The 19,962-nt window shown below is 54.8% G+C and overlaps 1 protein-coding gene and 1 long non-coding RNA gene across 2 annotated transcripts in view; one reads left to right on the top strand and one right to left on the bottom strand.

The window, feature by feature from the left end:
- C2CD2 (C2 calcium dependent domain containing 2) overlaps positions 1-966 on the bottom strand; it is a 52,382-nt gene extending 51,416 nt beyond the window's left edge. The window contains exon 1 of the mRNA XM_047719718.1: positions 554-966. Within this exon, the coding sequence (XP_047575674.1) occupies positions 554-826 (273 nt within the window). The 5' untranslated portion in view covers positions 827-966. The remainder of the gene's footprint in view (positions 1-553) is intronic.
- A 2,276-nt stretch (positions 967-3,242) lies between these two features.
- Positions 3,243-7,958, top strand: LOC125093933 (uncharacterized). Its single transcript, XR_007125389.1, has 3 exons — positions 3,243-3,697; positions 3,882-3,974; positions 6,663-7,958. It is a non-coding gene; the product is annotated as an uncharacterized LOC125093933 (long non-coding RNA).
- The last annotated feature ends 12,004 nt before the right edge of the window (positions 7,959-19,962 follow it).

Genomic DNA, 19,962 nt, shown 5'->3' with positions numbered 1-19,962 from the left:
ACACCTCTGCCCCAGGAATTGTGAGGGTCCAAAGAGAAGATCTATGCACCGCAAGTCCCCAAGACAACATCTGGCAGGTGCTCGGCCCTCAACGAAAGCCACTACCTCTATAAGCCAAGGGGTGCAAACCTTTTGGAAACATTCTGGAAAAAATTCATTTCTGTAGATGGAATCATATTTGGGTCACGGTTATTCATTGATCAGGTGCGGGAGCAGAAAGTGTCCAGCTGGGTACGGGAACCCACCTGGGACTCCAGGAAGGGCAGTGGGCCCCCCTGACAAGTCCCTCCAGGTCCCACGTGTCCCTGCCATGGGGACCGCAGCCTGGCACACCTGATGGGCAGTGAATACCATCTAAGCTTTGTCTTGATTCCCCATCAAGGGTCCTCGGCTCCCCCGGGGTCCTTCTCCCAACTTTCAGGAACGCTCTGCCACGGGGAAGGCTCACTTCCACAGGTCCGGGGCCGTGGGGAGGCTCCAGGGACGAGCTCTGCCCTAAGTGCCGGCACCGAGCCATCAGCCTCGCAGCTACCACCCGCCCTCAGACACTCACCACTTTCCGTTTGGCCTCATCATTCAGGGCGGTCACCCAGGCGGCCTGCCACTGGCTCCTCCAGCTGTTCAGCGTCAGGATCCAGGCGAGCAGCGCGTCGGACTCGGGGCGCGGGCCCTCTCCAGGCTCGGCAGCCCGCCGCGGGGGCCGGGGTCGCGCCCTGGCCAGCGCCCACTGTGCCAGGTACAGGCCCACCGTGCCCAGGGCCACGACGAAGAGCGACACCAAGACCAGCCACTGGACCTCCCCGAGCCACGAGCTCAGGCGGGACATGGTGATGGCGCATACCCGGCGCGCCTCGCCCCAACTTGCCAGGGCAGCCCCCCGGCCGGGCGCAGAGCCCGCGGGCGGCGAGCTCAGGACATGAGCGCGCGGCCCGCCCGGCTCGCGGGGGGCGTGGAGAGGGGCGCGGCGGATCTGGGTCGGCGGCTGGCGGCGCGGGCCCGGAGGCCGGGCGGCCGCGCGGGGCGAGCTGGAGGGGAAATGCCGGCCGGCGCACGACGGCCGCGGCCCGGGACTGTGCCCCGGCCCCGCACGCCTGGAAAATGGGGACGCTGCGCTCGGCGATCCCGACTAGCGCGTCTGGGCAGGTCCCGGGCCGCGACCAGCGCGCCTCCTCCTCCGCGCGCCGCCCCAGGCGTCCCGCCCGCGGCCCAGCAGTGGCCGGAGGAGGCTCGGGCCGGGGCGGGGCGGGGGCGGGGCCTGGGCGGAGGCGGGGCCTGCGGGGCCAACACCGCCCCAGCGCCCCGGCCCTCCCGGCCGCGTCCCCCCCGCGGCCCGCCCCGGCCCCTTAAAGGCCCCGCGGCCCCGCGCGCCTGCCGGTCCCCGCCCCGCCACGTGCGCGCGCCGCTCGGCCCTCTGGCGACTGTCGCCGGCCGTGGCGGGGACGGAGGCGTGGAGACCGGCTTCCCCCAGCGGGGCTTTCTAGGTAGCTGGACCCCAGGCCTTCGGTGCGGCCGGCTGGCTTGGCTTTAGTGCGCGCCTGTGCGCGTGGAAGGATGATTTCTAGGGTCACCATCTGCCCAACAACGAGACACTGTTTGGCTTTAACGTACTTGGAAAGTCCCTAGAAATCCACAACTTGCACCCTGAAGTCTGGAGGTCCTGGAGCCTCGCCTCGGGGGCTGCGTGCTCCCGCCCAAGGAGGGTCTTGGGAAAAACGCCCCAACTCTGCAGGGATGTGTTATTTGTTAAGAATTTTGTGCACGTGTGTGTGTGCCTGTGAGGCAGGACTTCCGCGCCCCTCACCTTGCAGACTCAACTCCTATTAGTAGGAAATCCCACAAAACACTAGCCCGAGATTCTCCAAGGCCAGATGAAAGGCCTAAATCACAAAATAGTGATTCTCATGTATTTTCTGCAGCTGTTAGGAGACGGATTTGACCTTGAGTTGGCTTGGCTGCACCCCCAGCGCTTAGCCTTCTCTCTCCCAGCATTCCGGGGGCACCAGCCTCCTTGATAACATCAGTGGGGATGCTGGCCTTGGTGTGGCCACATGAGGGGTCCTCCCCGGTTCCACCTCAGCCTCTCCCTGCCACTATGCTGGGGAAGAAACCTTGGAAACTGGTCCAGAGGGGAGTTTGCTAAGGAGACAGGCTGCTTTGGCAGATCAGGGATTAGGAACCTAGATCTGGTTCACAGGATGGTGCCATTTTGGACACTTACTATGCAAAGGCCCTGGGAACAGTAGAGCAAAGAGAACCACAGATGCTAAAGACAGGAGGGAGGCACCTCCCAGAAGGGGGGAGGTCAGTACAAGGGTATATGAAAATATATACGCGTGTGTGCGTTTGTGTGTGTGTGTGTGTGTGTGTGCGCGCGCGCGCGCAAAGGCCCTGAGGCAGAGAGGGCAAGTGGGTATGAGAGTTGAAGGTAGTCGGGAGGTGGGCAGAAGATGCAACTGAGGCCTCCAGAGGATGGATAGTGGATTGTGCCATGGAAAAGGAGAAGGAACAAGCTCTCTTAAGCACAGAGTGAAAAAAAAAAGAATTTTACAAATATCACTTCCAGCAGCAGGTGGAAACCAGGTTGGAAGGAAGGGGGAGGGGTGGACAAACCAGCTAGAAGGTGATCCCAAGGATGCAAGAAAACAGTTTAAACTAGGCCTGGTGCACGGCAGGGAGGAAAAGGCAATATTTCTTGCTTAGCGGTGGGAGGCCAGGAGAGAGAGAGGAAGGCGAGTTTGAAGTTGCGGGCAGGGAGCAGCAGAAGGACAAAGGAGTTTACACCCAAGGGGCCTGACTTTCTTTGAAAAAGAGGAAGGGACTGGGAGGCAGCTAGTCTGAGAGCCCTTGTGGGAAACAGAACAGGAAGCTGGCAGGGAGTGCCCAGGTGAGCTGGGGTAGGGGTGGGGGACGAGACCTTACTTGGCAAGTCCCATATCAGAAAGCAGAAGCAGAGCGATCCTGTGAGCTACCTGGTCACTTGACACTAGTTCAATGGCGGGGGTTGGGGGTTGGGCCATGCTCTCCTTCTTGCAGAAATCTCTTCTCATTTGTAAGAAACACCTCATTATTTTTTGATCTGTCGCCAAATCCATGCAGCTGAATAATTCAAGTGCTGCGGGCCCCTGTGCCAGAATAACAGGGATAACTAGATACCTGGGGCTCTGCGGCTCCCTGGGCAGGCAAGGTGACACGTGTTGGCGGTTACCAGAGAGCCCGCCCCGTGTGACCGGTGGAACCTGTCTCACTCCACCGCCGTGTCTCCCAGGCACGCTCACCCACCGGCTCATTCGGAGGCTCGTAGCAAACTGTAAACTAGCAACCAGCCTGGTTTGGAATTTGTCACACTGCTGGAAGTTTCTGCAAGGGGAATGTAAACACAGAGATTCTGCATTCCTTCTGGGTGGAAGCAAATTGAGGGGTAATGAGGAATGGCACGGGCTTGTAGGAAAATGCTGTTGGCCAACACATATGTGATAGAAACTTCAACATTTACAATCTAGGAAAAGACCAGGCTCCTTCTGCCTCTGCTCCCAGCCACTGCCCCCTGTGCCCAGGCCCGTTCATACCTTGCGTGGAGGACCCGGTCATTCACGGCCCCAGCTGGCGACACTCCCTGCTCCCAGGGTGCTCCTTCTGCCACCCCATCTCCCTGCTGCCCAGAAATGACTCTCCTCACCATCAAACCTTCGAAGACACGGTGAGTTCCAACACTCATGGCAGCTGCTCACTGCTTTAACCACTCCTAAAAGGGAAACACGCTGCTTTGAATTCAGCTTCTGTGAGCAGGTGAGGGGAGTGGGGGCTCAGGTCTCAGTGCAGGGGTGGGATCCATGGGTCCTGGCCCCTGTTCCAGAGCTGGGCTCTCATCCTGCCCCCTGTAGGAGACCATCTTCACATCAACCCACCAGAGACCCACCAGAGACAGCCGACTGCCTGGAATTCTCTAGAAGGCATCACTCTGAACCTTGGACCAGGTGAGTCCCACAGTGGCAGGGAAAAAACAGCAAGAGCTGGGTTTCCAAATTTTTCTTCAGAATGTTCTAGAATAACTGGGTGTGAGAGCACAGGACCCAGCAGTAAGGTTCCATGGTTCCATTTTTTCTTTAATGTAAAAATCATTCCCAAAATGCTTTTCATGCAGACAAACATTGCTTGCTGGGCGATCCCGCCCAGTCACCCAATCTCTGCATCCAGGATGGGAGTATTTCGACGTCTTTCCCCACCAAACCAGGACGTGCTGTGATGATGCCACGTTTTGTTTTTTTTTTTTAAGATTTTATTTATATATCTGACAGACAGAGATCACAAGCAGGCAGAGAGGCAGGCAGAGAGAGGAGGAAGCAGGCTCCCTGCTGAGCAGAGAGCCCGGATGGGGGGCTCGATCCCAGGACCCTGAGATCATGACCTGAGACGAAGGCAGAGGCTTCAACCCACTGAGCCACCCAGGCACCCCTGATGCCACGTTTTTAAAAATTCATACATATGTCGAGTGTCATGTATGTTTCCTATCCATAAACAAACACATTACTACTAGACATTGACCATTACCGTTAAGCCTGGAATTCTTAGGGATTTTTTTTTAATTTTTTTTAAAGATTTTTTTTTTATTTATTTGACAGACAGATCATGAGTAGGCAGAGAGGCAGGCAGAGAGAGAGAGGAGGAGGAGGCAGACTCCCTGCTGTGAGCAGAGAGCCCGATGCGGGGCTCCATCCCAGGACCCTGAGATCATGACCTGAGCTGAAGGCAGAGGCTTTAACCACTGAGCCACCCAGGTGCCCCTTCTTAGGGATTTTTAAAAAGGGTTAACAACAACAAAAATCGGGACAAATACTTCAATACTGATTTCCAAGTAATTATCTCAAATTTGTAGAAGAGGAGAGGAGGAGTTTCCAAAAGTTTGTAGTTTGTCTCTGACTTGGTAGAGAAGCTCCTTTTTCATGACGTGTGGTTATTATTATTGTTTGAATTATCACGTTGGTCTCTGGTCCCGGATAGCCCTGGGCGTGGAGGGCTGGGACGGACGACCCTGGACTTGGTCGGAGGACCTGGGACTACAGAGGTGCAGCTTCCCCCAGCGGCCCTCCAGGGAAGGCGTTCCGAGAATCCCCTCTCTGCAAAATGCTTTTAAGATTTGGCTCCGTGCCCTTGGCAGTGGGGGTCTGTGAGGACATCTGACCATCTCCTTGGCTACGTTTACAGGGCCCTAGTCATTTCCACAATCGGGAGACGCGGAGAGCTTCGGGCTGGTTTCCTGTCGTGCCCGGAGTGGCTGTGGGGCGCGCATGCACCCTGCCAAAGGTCACCTGGGACCAGAGCCAGGCCCTGCACCAGCTAGCCACCGCCCCCCTCCCCGCCCCATTAGAGACCTTAAAATTCTACCAACCAGACCATTCGTAAGCTGAGACGTGGTTCATGATGCCTTTGCGGGGAGGAAAGCAACAGTCCCGCAAATCTGTAGGAACTCCTAAAGCACAGCTTGCAAGGGCTGGGAGAGCAGTTTCTGAGTCTGCAGACTGGACCGCGTGTCAGCCTCCCCTGGCAGGAATGACCGGCACGGGTTGGGCGCCGGTCTGCACCAGCCCCTGTGCCTGCAGGACGGCCCCGAGCCCGCAGCCACGCCCCCGTGCCCCCAGCTCATAGCCAGCCCTCTCTGAAGGGCCTCACGGCACGCATCCCTGTGGGGTGGGTCCCTGGGATGGCCTGGGTGTGGCTGGGCACCTGGCGGGCTGTGTGCCAGCAGATGGATGCTGCAGGAGGCGCTTGGCTGGGTGGCCTCGCTCCATTTTCAGGGCAACACGCAGAGGATGGCATCATCCCATTTTCAGAGTGAGGAAGCTGACTTCAGAGAGGCTGAGTCACTTGTCCGAGGCCACGCGAGTGAGGAAGTGCCAGAGCCCGGGTTTGAGCCCAGAGGGCATAGGCCCCCAAACCCGTGTTGTTTCCAGCACCTTTTATAAAGCAAACACATTCTACTCTAAAGAGAAAAATGTTAGAAGCTGGGGAGGAAGGGGTCCCATTTCTCAAGCGCTCCGGCAAAGATCTGTCCGAAGAAGATGAATTGCCTTTTGTGTTCTGAAGTCCAGGAGACATGGCCTCTTTCAAACCCAGAGGGGAAGGAAGTTCATTTAGGGTTCATCCGAGGGACGTCTGTGGACCTTCTGCTCTGTCCCAGCCGAAGACACAGAGTCCTGTCCCGGGGCCTGCTGGGGTGGCTGGGCAAATCAGGCCCCCATCCCGCAGATGCCCCCCAGGGAGGGTCCCAGGGGCCACGAGCAGGGCCTTCTGGGCTGTCCACCTCCCACCCTGAGTGAACTGTCAACAGGATGGGCCCACTGAGTCATGTGAGAGGAGGAGGGGGAGAGATGGGGTGGGGGGAGGGTGGCTGCCCGCTGCGGAGCCTGCCCTGGGCCAGCCTGATGAGGCAGCCCGGCAGGCAGCACGGTACCCAGGCTACCCCAGATGGAGTGATCTGACCCAGATGGCAGGCTCCCTCCCTGCCAGGTGCCTCGCTTAAGCCTCCCCGGGGATGGCCCGACAGCAAGGTGACAAGGCAATTTTGCTTATGCCCAAGGCTGGGACCTAACTGATGAATGAAATATTTGCCCTTGTGTTTCTCTTCCCCTTTTTTCTTTTCTGTGTTTGAAAATGTCCTTCCGCAGAGGCAGCGGCCTACAATGCACACTCTCCCTCACTCAGGAGGGTGCAGGAGCCACACTTGTCCGCTGATCCGTGGGATCGAGCTGTCGGAGCGTCAGATCTGCCCTATAGATGTCCGTTCCTATCGCTTCCTCGGAGGACGTGGGGCCCGGCAAGAGGGCAGGCTGGGAAGAGAGAGATGAAGGCACCGGAGACAGATCCCTCCCTCCTTGTTGCTGTGCCCTGCCCGCACCAGAGGCGCCAACTCAGAGTAGCCACCATGGGGCCTTCTAACTGGGCTCAGCCTCCTGGGCCGCATGAAGGGGGCTGCTCCTAGCTTCTTGGAATGTGCTGGATTCACCCTGCAGTCCCACTGAAGTCCCTATTCCTGTTGCTGACTTCGGAAGAAGAAGGGCACTAGCGAAGGGCTCATGGCTGGTCTGCCAGGCCCCGCAAGCCAGGGGAGGGCCACAGCCTGGCCCGCCTGTCCTCATGGGGGACTCGGGAAGCCTCCCCACCTCAAATGTAACCTAGAACTTCCCTTTGCGCTGTGTGTGTGTGTGTGTGTGTGTGTGTGTGTGTGTAAGCCTCTCATGGCATCAGGATAGAACCACTAACTATCTTGAGGGATAGCTCCCGTTTTGGAGAGTTCAAGGAAACCACCCTTGAAGGGTTTTCCAAACAGCCCAGGAGCACCTGTCACCCTGCGACATCATTCACATGCCTATTACAGACGACGCCTGTCTCTTCCAGGGGCGCTCCGAGCAATCCAAGGAGACAAAGTGAACAATTTTCCTGGCCTGGGAAACTAAAAAGTGTGGGAACCACTGATCTAGTGCTAAAGGAAGGAAAACAGGAATAGCTTCTGTCTGTCCCGCACCTTACAGTAATTACGCTAATAAGTAACTCAACAGGGACAACGTGGCCTGGGTGGGGAGGCGGAGACAGCCCCGGAACGGGGATTCCGCGAGTGATCCTACCCGCTCCCGCTGGCTAGTCTGCGCGATGAGCCTGCAGAGTCTGAGAGCAAGTCTTCACAGGGATTTACTGCGATGTCTCATTTTTTTCAGTGATTCCGATGGAGTCATCACCCCCACCCCCCGACTACTCAGTGTGCGGTGTACCTGTACCTGTGAACACCTGGGGTCACCACACCCATTCTCTTGGTTCATTATTTCCCGGAAGCTTCCAGCTCCTTCTGCACACCAACCCCCCCACCCCCCACCCCCACCCGTGGCTGAGCAGGGGAGGGAGGAAGAAGCCAGTGGAACAAGGGGGGGAGGGGATGGGCTGCCACTGTGGCTCCAGCCTCCCTTTCCCAGCTCTGCCTCCCCATCTAGCCCAGTCTGATGTCCCCTGGGTTGAGAGGGCCACAGAGATGAAGCCAAGAGCCCTCGCGAGGGAAAGAGCCCAGCCTGTACCCAAGTGTTGGAAGGAGTGGCTGACGGGCCCCAGGGGGAGGAAAGGGTCCTGCTCCCGCCCTGCCTTTTCTGTTTGTTTAATACATAAAGATCCTTCCTGGATGTGTTCCTGATGATTCATACATGTATTGCTTTAACTCATGCTTCTGTGTCCAGTAAGATCGGGGACGGAACAGCCTCGCAACTGTCTAGGAGTGGCACGGGAGCCACACCGGCAGCCTTTCCAATGACAGCTGGGCTTGGCTGAAAAACAGCGGTGGTGCAAGGCTTCCCCAAAGGAATGGGAAAAAGAAGACAGGAATGATTTCCCGGTGCCTGTGTCCCCTTGTTCTAGGGCAGGACAGAGCAGTGCAGACTTGGTGTCTGTGTCACCGAGGTGTGGGACATTCAAAGCCAGACGGCAGCAGGTGAATACCAAGCAGGTGGAAATGTGACTCCCACATTGAACAGACCCCTTCGAAAGGGACTAGAAAATGCATGTTTCAGGAGCATCTCAAGGAAGCTGGTCTTCATTTAAAGGAACATCTGCTTTTTCATGATCTCAGAAAGTCCACATGAACATTTATATAAAAGGGGGTATCAGAAGCCCCCCCTGCAGGGCAATGACAGTCGCTGTCACCCCTTGGCTTCACTGCTTTGTGGAACAAATTCCAAGCTATAGAATCTCTGGGGAAGTCGGCAGATGAGACCACCTACAATCCTGTCAAAAAGAAAGCCCCCGGGCGCTTGGGTGGCTCAGGGAGTTAAGCAACTGCCTTTGGCTCAGGTCATGATCTTGGAGTCCCAGGATCAGGTCCCATATCCGGCTTCATGATCTTGGAGTCCCAGGATCAGGTCCCATATCCGGCTTCATGATCTTGGAGTCCCAGGATCAGGTCCCATATCCGGCTCCTTGCAGGAGTCTGCTTGTCCCGCTGACCTCTCCTCTCATGCCTGTCTCTGTCTCTGTCTCTGTCTCTCTCTCTCTCAAATAAATAAAATCTTAAAAAAACAATAAGCGAAAACAAAACCCCCAGCCCACAAGCCAAATCCCCATGCCAGGACTTCATCCCTAACCTAACTGCAGTTCCAACCTCCCCTACAAATGCAGTCCTAACCACCCAGCGAGGAATGTTCTGATGGGAACCAGGGAGGTAACCTGTTTCAGGGGCCCTCTCCCTCCGCCCAAGGAAGAGGAGGGAATCTGGGGATAAGATCCCTGCTCCTCCCCTTAAGGGAAGGTGACCCTGCCTGAAACAATCCTTTCTTTTGCTAATAACTTCCTTGTCCCACCGCGCTTCCTCTAAAAACCCTTCATGGGTACCACTGCGAGCTAGATGGAAGTTCTATCAAAGTGCAAAAACCTATGAATAAAACCAGTTAGATCTTCAAATGTACCCAGTTAAATCTCGCTTTTAAACAGTCTTAGCCGATACAGCTGAGTTTAGACAAGCCAATAAGTGAAAAAGAACAAAGAAGCTTTAAAGGGAGGTAAAAACGTGAAAAGGGAATCCGCTCCCCACCCCCAACCACCACCGTTGGGTTCGGCCGCCCTTCCCTTCGCAGTGCAGTGGTGGCAAGCGGGGAGGGCTGCCCCCGCAGAGGCCTGAAGTCCCGAGTTCAGCCAGGGTCACCAGGAGCGTCCCACGCTGACTACTCAGGATGCCCCTGGGAGCTGTAACAGCCGCCCTAAGCAAAGGCGGCCGCCGAGCAACCAGCCGAGCCGCTGAGCCACCGTCTTCCGGTTCCTTAAGGCCGCGTCTCCCTCCGCTGCACCTTTGGGAATCACTCGCTGGTTAGTCCGAGCTGTTGGAAAGGGCCGGCGGGCATTATTTGCTCCAGTGATAAAGCCGCGCTTGCTCATTACAAAACATCAGGGTTCCTCTGCAGTGGGAAATGAGGGGTCCAGGTCAGGCCTCACCGAGGCCTCTCAGCGGGCAGACTCTGGTCGCCCTTGCTCCCTGTCCGCAGTCCACCTCTCGGATGGGCTTATCCGCCGCAGTTGGGGAGAAAATGGTCTTGAAAAAAATTATTTTGTCTTAAAATAAATTTGATCTAAGAAGTCATGCAAAATTGAAGGAACAGGACAGAGGTGGTTGACTTGAAGTTCTGTTGGTGCTGGAGATGTGGTCACTGCAGGAGACGTGTGGGGCGGGGCCAACGGATGGTGGGGCTATCCTGCTCCACATGGGCTGAGTCCCTGGGCCTCCATCCTCCCACCCCACCGCCCACCTGCTGGGAGCCACCATGTGGGGTGCTCAGACCCTGGGGCATCAAGGGTTGGGGGCAATGTGACTCAGAACGTGCCTCCCCCCTCTCTATATCACCATAAGGGTGTCCTCCTCTGGGAGGTCCAGACATCAATGGGGGGGGGGGGATGAGTCACCCAGGGGGCCATTTCTTCAGCAAAGCCAGCCCCCACCATGTGCAGAGCCAAGCATGCCAGATGCTTCCTGCTGGTGGGTTCCTAAGACGTAAGGAGAAGTCTAGTGAGAGATGTGAGGGGCTGGACTGCCATTACTGCATGTAATAAATGAGGGTCCTTGGAGGATATCCAGGAGGCCATTGGAGGAACATTCCAGAGCTCAAGGCCACTTGTTGGACCGTCCACGCTACTCACCAAGCTTTGTCCCGGGAAGCTAGGAAAGTGGGATCCAGGCAGGCGACGGGGGGCCAACAGGAGTCTGGGAGGCATCCTCTCCTCCAGCCTGCAGCTCTGAGCCTAGTCCAGAGACCCTAAGACTCTACTTCCAGGAAACATCCAGAACTGGCAGATTCCCAGAGGCAGAAAGCAGACTGGTGGTAGCCAATGGCTGGGGCAGGGGGAGAAGGGGCTTCTTTCTGGGGTGAAGAAAATGTCTGGATTAGATGGTGCTGATTGCACAGCACTTGGGAGGTACTAAATGCCACTGGACACTTTAAAAAATGGTCAGCGTGCTCAGGGTGCCCGGGTGGCTCAGTGGGTTAAAGCCTCTACCTTCGGCTTGGGTCGTGATCCTAGGGTCCTGGGATCCAGCCCCATATTGGGCTCTCTGCTCAGCAGGGAGCCTGCTTCCTCCTCTCTCTCTGCCTGCCTCTCTGCCTACTTGTGATCTCTGTCAAATAAATAAATAAAGTCTTTTTAAAAAAAATGATCAGTGTGCTCAATGTGCTCAACTTCATGTTAGGTAGATATTTTTTAAAGATTTTATTTATTTGAGAGAGAGAGATAGCGAGAGAGAGCAGGAGCGGGGAGGAGAGGGAAAAGCCGTCTCCCTGCTGAGCAGGGAGCCTGATACCGGACTCCATCCCGGGGCCCCAGGATCATGACCTGAACCAAAGGCAGTCGCTTAACCAACTGAGCCACCCAGGCGCCCCAGGTGTATTTTATTTTAAGATTTTATTTATTTATCTGTGAGAGAGACAGAGATAGCAATAGAGAGGCGGGGGGGAACATGTGCTGGGAAGAGAGAGAGAAGCAGCCTCCCCACTGAGCAGGGAGCCAGACACGAGGCTCAATCCCACCACCCTGAGATCATGACCTGAGCCGAAGGCAGATGCCTGACCAACTGAGCCACCCAGGAGCCCCAACACAAATTTTTTTTAAATAAGGAATTGATCGATTGTTTTAACAAATGCTGGGAAGAGTTCCCCACTTTGTGTTCATGATGCAGCTTCAGCTTTTAATAAGTTCCCATATAAAGACGATTCGTTTGAAGAATGTTCCTGGTTTTTTGGGGGGAAAAAAAAAGTTAAGAAATGCGTGTGTAATACTCCCCCCGCACACACACAGACACCCTCACAGCCGGGTCGGCTCTCGGATGACCCCGAGATGTGACCGGGTCAGGCAACCCCCCACGGCTCCCAGCTGCCTCTGTGTTCAGACAGACGTTGCACAAGCGCCCATCTCAACGGCTTGCTCCCACTGGTTTCGGATCCGTCCTCGGGTTTTCCAGCATTCTGGTCTGTATTTCATGTACTTTGCTAAGGTCCCTTATACGAAGGGACTACAGCAAGAGGTTTAGCTGTAAACCAAAGTGTTCGGATTATCATGAAAAATAAAATTCAGGTAAGGACACGTTTATGGAGAAAGGGGTGCGTGGGACCCATCGCCCTTGACACACGCAGTCCTAGAGTCCTAGGGGACCCTGTGCTAACTACTCTCTTGTCACCCGGGCTGGCGGGGGACGCACAGCCACTGGCCAGGGCTTAGGGGACCGTGCTATGACAGTGATGTCCAAAATAAGACTGCTTGCAGATAATTTTTAATCTTAATTTGTTTCCCATTTCATATACTCATATCTCCAGCTTTTAAAAGGAAAGAAGTCCTTGTTTGCTCTCCTTCCTCTTTTTCACCTCCGGGGACCCGGCTGCGTCCGATCACCACCCAGTTCTGTTCAAGCCCGCACCCCGGGCTGGCCCGCCGCCAGCACATGCCAGAACGGGCTTCCCCACATGCGGCTCAGGGGTTTGGGGATGGCCTGGCGCACAGAGGGGTCGAACGGGTTCTAGAGTCCCAGGTTGGGGCCACACCCGAGACGGGGTACCGTCCCCGCCTGTGGCAGGTGCTTTGGGCCCCACCTCCTATCCCTGTGACCTCTTCTTCCCTCAGCCCTGCTCTGGCAGCCCTGTGCCTCGCTGGCACCAGGGATCTCTGCCCTCGGCTTCTCTGTCATCTCCACCAGGGATGGCCCACGTAAATCCTGATGTGGCAGGACATGAACAAATGTGCTCTGGGGCAGAAGACAGAGGGCCAAGACTTCCTTCTTGCTGCCCTCGTCCTCGGAGGGCCCCCAGCGGGAGGCGCCCCCAGAGTCCTCAGCCTAACTAGCCGGATGCTCCCCCCGCAGGCGTGGCCCCTTCCTCCCTGCTTTGCTCGCTGGGCCCCTGCCTGTTCGCAGGAATCCTTCCCAAAGTAAAGCACCAAGGAGTAAGCTCGTGTTCTCTGGGGAGACCCAGCTAAAGCCTGCACAAGGGGCAGTCTTCACAGTCTAGACAGATGAACCAGGTCCCGTCGGACAATGTGGGAAGTGCTGGCAAGGCTCCTTCCCCCAGCGTGGGGGCCACGGAGGGAAGAGAAGAGGGCGGCCAAGGCCAGGGCCAGGTTGGGCTGGGACTTGGGAGTATGTGAAAACAGACAAGGTAAAGAGGAAGTAGCGGGGGAGGGGGCCACGGAGGGAGCTCAGGGAGGTGGGCCCGTATTCAGGGGCCCGAGTTCAGAGACCTGGAGACCAGCACTGGCTGTACCCTAGGCTCTGGCCGGATCCCCCCAGATGTTAGCGGGGTTGGGGTGCACTTGACTGAGGTCTGCTTGGAAAGGAGGCATGACCCGCTCGGAGCGGTCAGTTCTATCCAGCAGGGATGGGGAACGGTCGGAGGGTTGGGCAGGGAAGGGACATCACGCTCCTACGTCACCTGGAGCCTCACTGTTCAAAGCATGGTCTGGGACCAGCGGCTTTGGCATCACCAGACAGCTTGTTAGAAAGGCAGACTCAGTCCCGCGCCAGGTCTGTGGAATCAAAACCTGCGTTTGAATAAAACTTGAGAAGTCCTGTCCTAGGACACTCCGCCCGGAATGCTTCTGCCTGGGGGTGCTGGGGGCAGGCAGGCCTGCGGCGGGAGGAGAGCCGTCCGGGAGGGCGGGAACCCAGGGAGCAGGGGTTACGTGCGGGTAAGATGCCGCAGGGAAATGTGGGCTGTGGTGGGCTGGAGAGAGGAGGGAGGCAGAGGAGATGAGGAGTTCCGTTTGGGACAGGCCACATCTCCGGTGTCCTTGGGGATGGGTCGAGGACTCGGAAACCAGAAATGTTCATGGGCGGTGGTGTTTAAGGAACCGGCTGGCCTCGGGTCTGTGCGGTTTTCTGTTTCTGCAAACCACCCGTGTGACGCTCCTGTCTGAAATGTCAGCAATCAATGTCAGCATTAGCAGATCTCCTTATGTTAGGATGTCCGAGGGAGACCCCAAACATAGCACCCTCTTCCTCACTGGGGGGCTGAATACGCTGGGGGTGAAGAATGGGCGCACTTGGCCCAGGGAGCTCAGTGCAGGAGGGGGCTGGGGGGCCCCAAGCCCAGCTGGTTTGTTGATGACGAGCCCCCAGATCTCATAGGCCCAGACTTCAGAACACAGGCAGAGCTGATGGGCAGCCCCGTTTCCTACAGCCAGCTTCTTCCTAATGGTACCACCTGTCCCCCCGAATTTGCCAATCAGGGAGACACACCCCCTTCCTAGGAGGCTGGGGGTCACAGAAAGGAGCCGGGGGTGGGGAGTCGCCGTCCCACTACATGCCTGTCTTGGGTCACTCAGCTGGGGGACACGATCCCGCGGTCACACCCGCAGACTCTGCGGCACCTTTGTCCTGACCCCGGGGGCCTGAAGCTCTGACCCGGCTAAGGGCTGAAGGAGGTCTTGCTCTCCGCCACAACACTCCATCCAGTCCCACCGAGTGCTTTCCGTTTGCACACGGCTGTCTTTGGGGAGGAGATGAGAAGCAAAGCGGGATGGGGGTCCCCTGAGCGAGGAGAGGTTTGCTCCCCTGAGAATGCAGCGTCCTGCAGTTGAACAGGGCACCCGCGGGGCACGCATTCACGGGGCAGTGTGGGAGGCCCGGTGCCCCTTCGGCTGTTCTCAGCCCGGGCTGCACAGAAGAACTGGCCTGAGTCAGGGCTCACCCCAAGAAATTCCGCGGTGGGGCCCCCAGATTGTAGGTGTTAGACCCGCTTTTTGACGGTTTGCTGAAGTATAATATAAAGAAAAGCGCCTGTATCACGTGTTGGGTGTTTCCCACGGGGGGCCACACCGGGGAACCCAGATCAGGAATCAGGAGGTGACTTCCCTGGGGTCACTCCCCACCCCCCCGGGACAGTCAGGTCACGACCTCTAGTGGCGTAGCCTTGGGAGGCTTCTTTATCTGAGCGGCTCACCCGGTCTGCTCTCTTCTCCGTCCCTCTTCTGCTGGCGGGGTGTCGCGGGCGGTTGGGGTCGCCTGTCCTCACGGCTCTGCCCAAGTCCTCTGCGCGAACTCACGCCCTCCTTTCTGCTGCTCACCAGCAGATGACAAACTCGCCACCTGTTCCTGGTCCCCGCGATCCTAATGCAGAGCTAGGTCCGAGAGCCACTGCCCCACATGATGCTCCGTCCCACCAGGCCCCGAGATGCCACCGCGCCTGTCCGGGAGGAGCGCGCACCGTTGCGATGACACGGCCTGGCCCGCTCCCATCACCTTCAGAGCCCACTGAGTCGAGGCTGGCTGCGGTCATTTGGGGTGTTTTTTTTTTTTTTCTTATCCTTGGTATCCAGGTGTCTGGAGATGACAAAGGGCCATTTCTAGAAGCCTCTGTTCCTCCAGGAGAGCAAGAGCTGTAATATAAAGTCCAACCTTATTTTCTTTCCGTCAAATGCTTTGATGAACAACGCCGTGGCCTCACACACACGCGTCTTCCAGCAACTGGCCAACGAGAACATGCCATGGGGCTTCCTGCCCAACCTTCCCGCTCCCGGCGGGCGGATGGTGCAGAATGGAGGTTGGGCTCCGCCGCTAAGGATGGGAGCGAGACGGGGGAGTCACTTGTCTGGGGTCCAAAATTTAAGAGGACACCAAATACTCAGCAATCTAGATAAATGCAAATTTTAAAAATATTTTATTTATTTATTTGACAGAGATCACAAGTAGACAGAGAGCAGGCAGAGAGAGAGGAGGAAGCAGGCTCCCTGCAGAGCAGAGCCCAATGTGGGGCTCGATCCCAGGACCCTCAGATCATGACCTGAGCCGAAGGCAGAGGCTAAACCCACTGAGCCACCCAGGCGCCCCTGCATAAATGCAATTTTAATGCAATATTTTAAAGTTCTAAATCAGTGCAAAAAATCGTAAATAAAGCATCAACGTTTTAAATAAAGACCGATGTAAGGTAAACCATACTGGGTCATGAACAACAACAAATACCCCCAAGCCCCCCAAGAACAGTGAGCCCCTATATACACATTCTATGTGTTTCTTTAAGGTTTTGGGTTTTTTCCAGGACATTAATTGAAAAATATTAAATAATGGAAAAGGAAGTATATAAAACTCAAAACTTTATTTTCAATTTAAATGTTCACTAACAGTAGAAACAGAATTTGTTATAATTTTGCTTCCCTGATTTTACTGGAAATGAACGTATCACTGGTACTTTGACGATCTCCTTCTTTGCTTATCTTATTTTCAGTTCAGAAAACTCCTGTGTCTGACGATTTCTCTTGACCAAGGGATAATCTCAAATATATCTTAGTATTAAATGACATTAAACATCAAAAAAGTTTTTTAAAGATTTTATTTATTTGATAGACATCGAGAGAGCACAAAGCAGGGGAGTGGCAGAGGGAGAAGCAGGCTTCCCGCTGAGCAGGGAGCCCGACTCGGGGCTCGATCCCATGACTCTGGGATCATAACCTGAGCCAAAGGCAGACGCTTAACTGACGGAGTCACGTAGGCGCCCCAACATCATATATTTTGATGACATTAAAATTATCTAAAATTGTCACCTATTCAAGAGAAATTACTCCACAGGGCAACTCTCTCATTGCCATTAAATATCATTGTTATCAGATATTAATATTAAATAGAATTAAACATTTAGCATTTTCATTACATTAAATTATTTACGAATTGTCACTTCATTGCCTAGGGTCTGGTGTCTTGGGGACCGTTGGCTCATATGTTTTGTCTGGAGTTTTAGGGGGAAGAGGCAAACCCCGTCCCTATTACACCATCTTGGCTGGAGTGGAAACCTCTGTGTCTTTGAATTTTCCCTTCATGTTTTTAGTCTCCTTGTTCCTTCGTGCTGACGCGGGCGATTTCCTTCTGACATATCTGCTAGCTCGTTAGTTCTCTTCAGTCATGTGAGCGCTGTTCTTTGACCCACTATCTGGGTCCGTTGGGGCGACTATAACCAAATACCCCCGACTGGGAGGCCCATACACAGCCGGCGTCTGCTCCTCGTGCCTCTGGAGGCGGGGAGGCCAAGGTCACGGCGTCTCCAGGAGCCCTGTCTGGGGACACCTGCTGCCTGGCTCGCAGACGGCTAGGGCCTCTTTCCTAAGGTCCCTGACCCCATTCCTGAGGGCCCCCCCACTGCCAACCTACTCACCTTCCCAAGCCCCCACCTCCAAACGCATCCCGGCAGGGATTCCATCTCTACACGGGGACTTGGGGAGGACACGCATGTTCGGTTTGCAGAGCACCTCCAACCCCCCGCACTGAGTTTATTTCTAATCATTTATGCTTCTTTTTCCAGAAGTTCCAGTTGTTTCTAAAATCTGCCCGCGCACCCCGACGATGTCGAGTTATTCCCCATCTTAATATTCACCTTTTTATTTCCTTCACTGTGTCATCCACGTCTGCCACGCCCCTGGCACGCGGGGGCTGTGACCCCTACAGCCTTCGGCGGGCTCGCTCTGTTGCTGGTTGTTCCCGCCACGCTCAGGCATCGGGCCTGCCTCTCTGTGTGTGCGCTGTGACCTCTTGGCTCGCTCTGCTGGAATCATGAGCGCCTACATGTGGGGTGCTTTCACGTAGACATTGTGTGATTCAGTTGTGAGCCAAAGGTGACGTGGCCTTGAAATCACGTGTTGGGGCCCCCAAGGCCACCCCAGGTTTGGTGACTTGCTGGGACTCACAGGACTTGGGATAGAGTCCTACCCATGGGTGTGATTCGTTGGGGTGGCAGGACACCAGGCAACATCGGTCAGGAGAAAAGGCGCATGCGGTGAAATCCGGACAAGGCCACATGAGGCCTCCAGGAGTGGCCCCAGCAGAGTCTCACAGGGTGTGCTGAGTTCCTTTAGCAGCAAGTCCTGACAACACACGTGCACATTGTCTACCGGGGGAAGCTCACCAGAGACCCGGGGCCGGTGTTTGTACGGGGGGCCGGGCCTGTGAGCACCTGCTGCCTGGCACGCGTCCAAATCCCGACTCCCAGAAGGAGGGCAGGTGTTCCTTGTATACCTTACCGTCTGCACGCACCGCTTGGGCACCGGGGAGCCACTCTTATCAAGGAATAGTGAGAACCCTCCCTGTTACACGTTCTCAGACACCCGCGAGGGGCCAGCCTACTTTCTAAGGATGGCAGTCTCGTTACGAGAACACTTTCCTTTCCGCACACTCCGTCAGCCCCATGCTCTGCAGAGTGAGGCTCCCCCAAATCTTCACTGGGGACCCCAGGACCATCCACCCTCAGGGAACCCGACTCTCACCCCACTCACAAGGGTTACTTCCTTCTCAGAAGTGGGCTGGGAAGGGAACTTGGAAAACACCCCTACTTCTGGTGGGTCTGGTAATTCGTCACAAAGTGTGTCTTATCGAGAATCCAAATCCTCCCAAGTGGGGAACCTCTCAGAACACCTCATTCATTGTGTGTCAGAAATAAAAATTCTTTGAATTTATTTGAAAAATAATTTTTAAAAATTCCGATATGAATTCCGAAGTTTGGTCATCAGGCTAAAAATAGCCCTAAATGTTGGGAGGTTGTTATCCACGGAATAGCGTTCCCACAGAAACCCTGGAACCCTGCTTCCATTTCGCTACCTGGGGACCTCCTTCTCTTGGCATGCCCGCACACTTGCTGGCCTCATCTGTTCCTTCAACCAGGCTGACTCATCTGTCAGGCACAGTGTTTAGGGTTTATGGTACTTTCAGGGAACCACAAAAATGTTTTTTTAGGGACCACAAAAAGAAAAAGGTTTCCAACTTGAATGAATTAGAAGACTGTTTCCGAGCTCTGGTAACCTTCAGCTGGAGCTCTAGATCAATCAAAATAAGTTTCCAGGGAAAGGGCTTTAGTCCCTGCATTGTACAAGGCCTTTCCTTAGTGGTAGGCTACAGTCATTTCCAACTATTCAAACTGACAAATCAGGAAGTGTTCATGGATGTTTCTAGAATTATGGGGGTGGACAGGGGGCTAGAAGCTGAGACCAGCCCTTTTAAGAGACCCAACAGCACTCAATATAATTTTTTTTTAAGTGAAAGGGCTAGTAGGGTATTTTGTACTTTGTCTTTTTACTGAGAAATCAGACAAAATAACCATGAAACATTACACACTAGTCAAGAATCTATCTTTGGTCTTTGCTTTCATGAACAGAAACTGGTTCTTAATAAGCTCTAGGACCTCAAATTGGAGATCCAACTTTAATACCTGTGAAAATTTCCTTTTCATCATTGAGATCACTAAGGCCAAATCTCTGCTTCCCTACACACAAAATTTCTATTTCTGGTGGTACAAATTAAGGTTCCTTCTTGACTTTCCAATGTCTTTAGCGCATGATAGAGAAAAGGAGGTCAAGTGGCATCTGCCATTTTAACTACATATCATGTTTGCCACCAAAAACATTGCAAATCAAAACAGATGGCTCAAGTCAGAGGTCATTCTAGCATCTTCCCAAGGAGTACATCCTTGTCACCTGGGCCATCAGGAGACCTGGACAAAGCAAAGGGTTGTCTCACAGCAGGCTGCAACTCATGATCAGATTAAAATGTTCACACCATGGGTTGTGGCTGAGGTTCCTCACTGTAAGTGAATGAAACAGACAGAGGTAGGTTTGTCACGAGGCTGACAAAGCTCAGGTTCCGGAGCCCCTCCCTTTACAGGTGACTTCCATCCCGAGACATCTTACTGTGTTGAATTTAATAAAAACGTGACCACACATCTGAACATGAGAGAGAGAGATCTCTTTCTCTCCATTCTGACATCCCCCCACCCTCAATCATTGTTTCTTTTATGATGGTTCATATTGAGGTGGGCTTTTAGGACCTAAGGCTGAACTGAGGAGGGGATATATTTCGTTTTCACTGAGTGAGATCTGTATGTGATCTTTTTGGTCAAGTTGGAGAAAATGTCTACTGAGTTCTTTCAAGCTTGGAATTTGGAAGCATTTCACACAGGCAAGTTTTTGGCATACACACGTGGATGT

Source organism: Lutra lutra, chromosome 1, assembly GCF_902655055.1.
Source record: "Lutra lutra chromosome 1, mLutLut1.2, whole genome shotgun sequence".
NCBI lineage: Eukaryota > Metazoa > Chordata > Mammalia > Carnivora > Mustelidae > Lutra > Lutra lutra.
The sequence above is the reverse complement of the archived record's forward strand: the minus strand, read 5'-3'. Positions and strand labels throughout refer to the sequence as shown.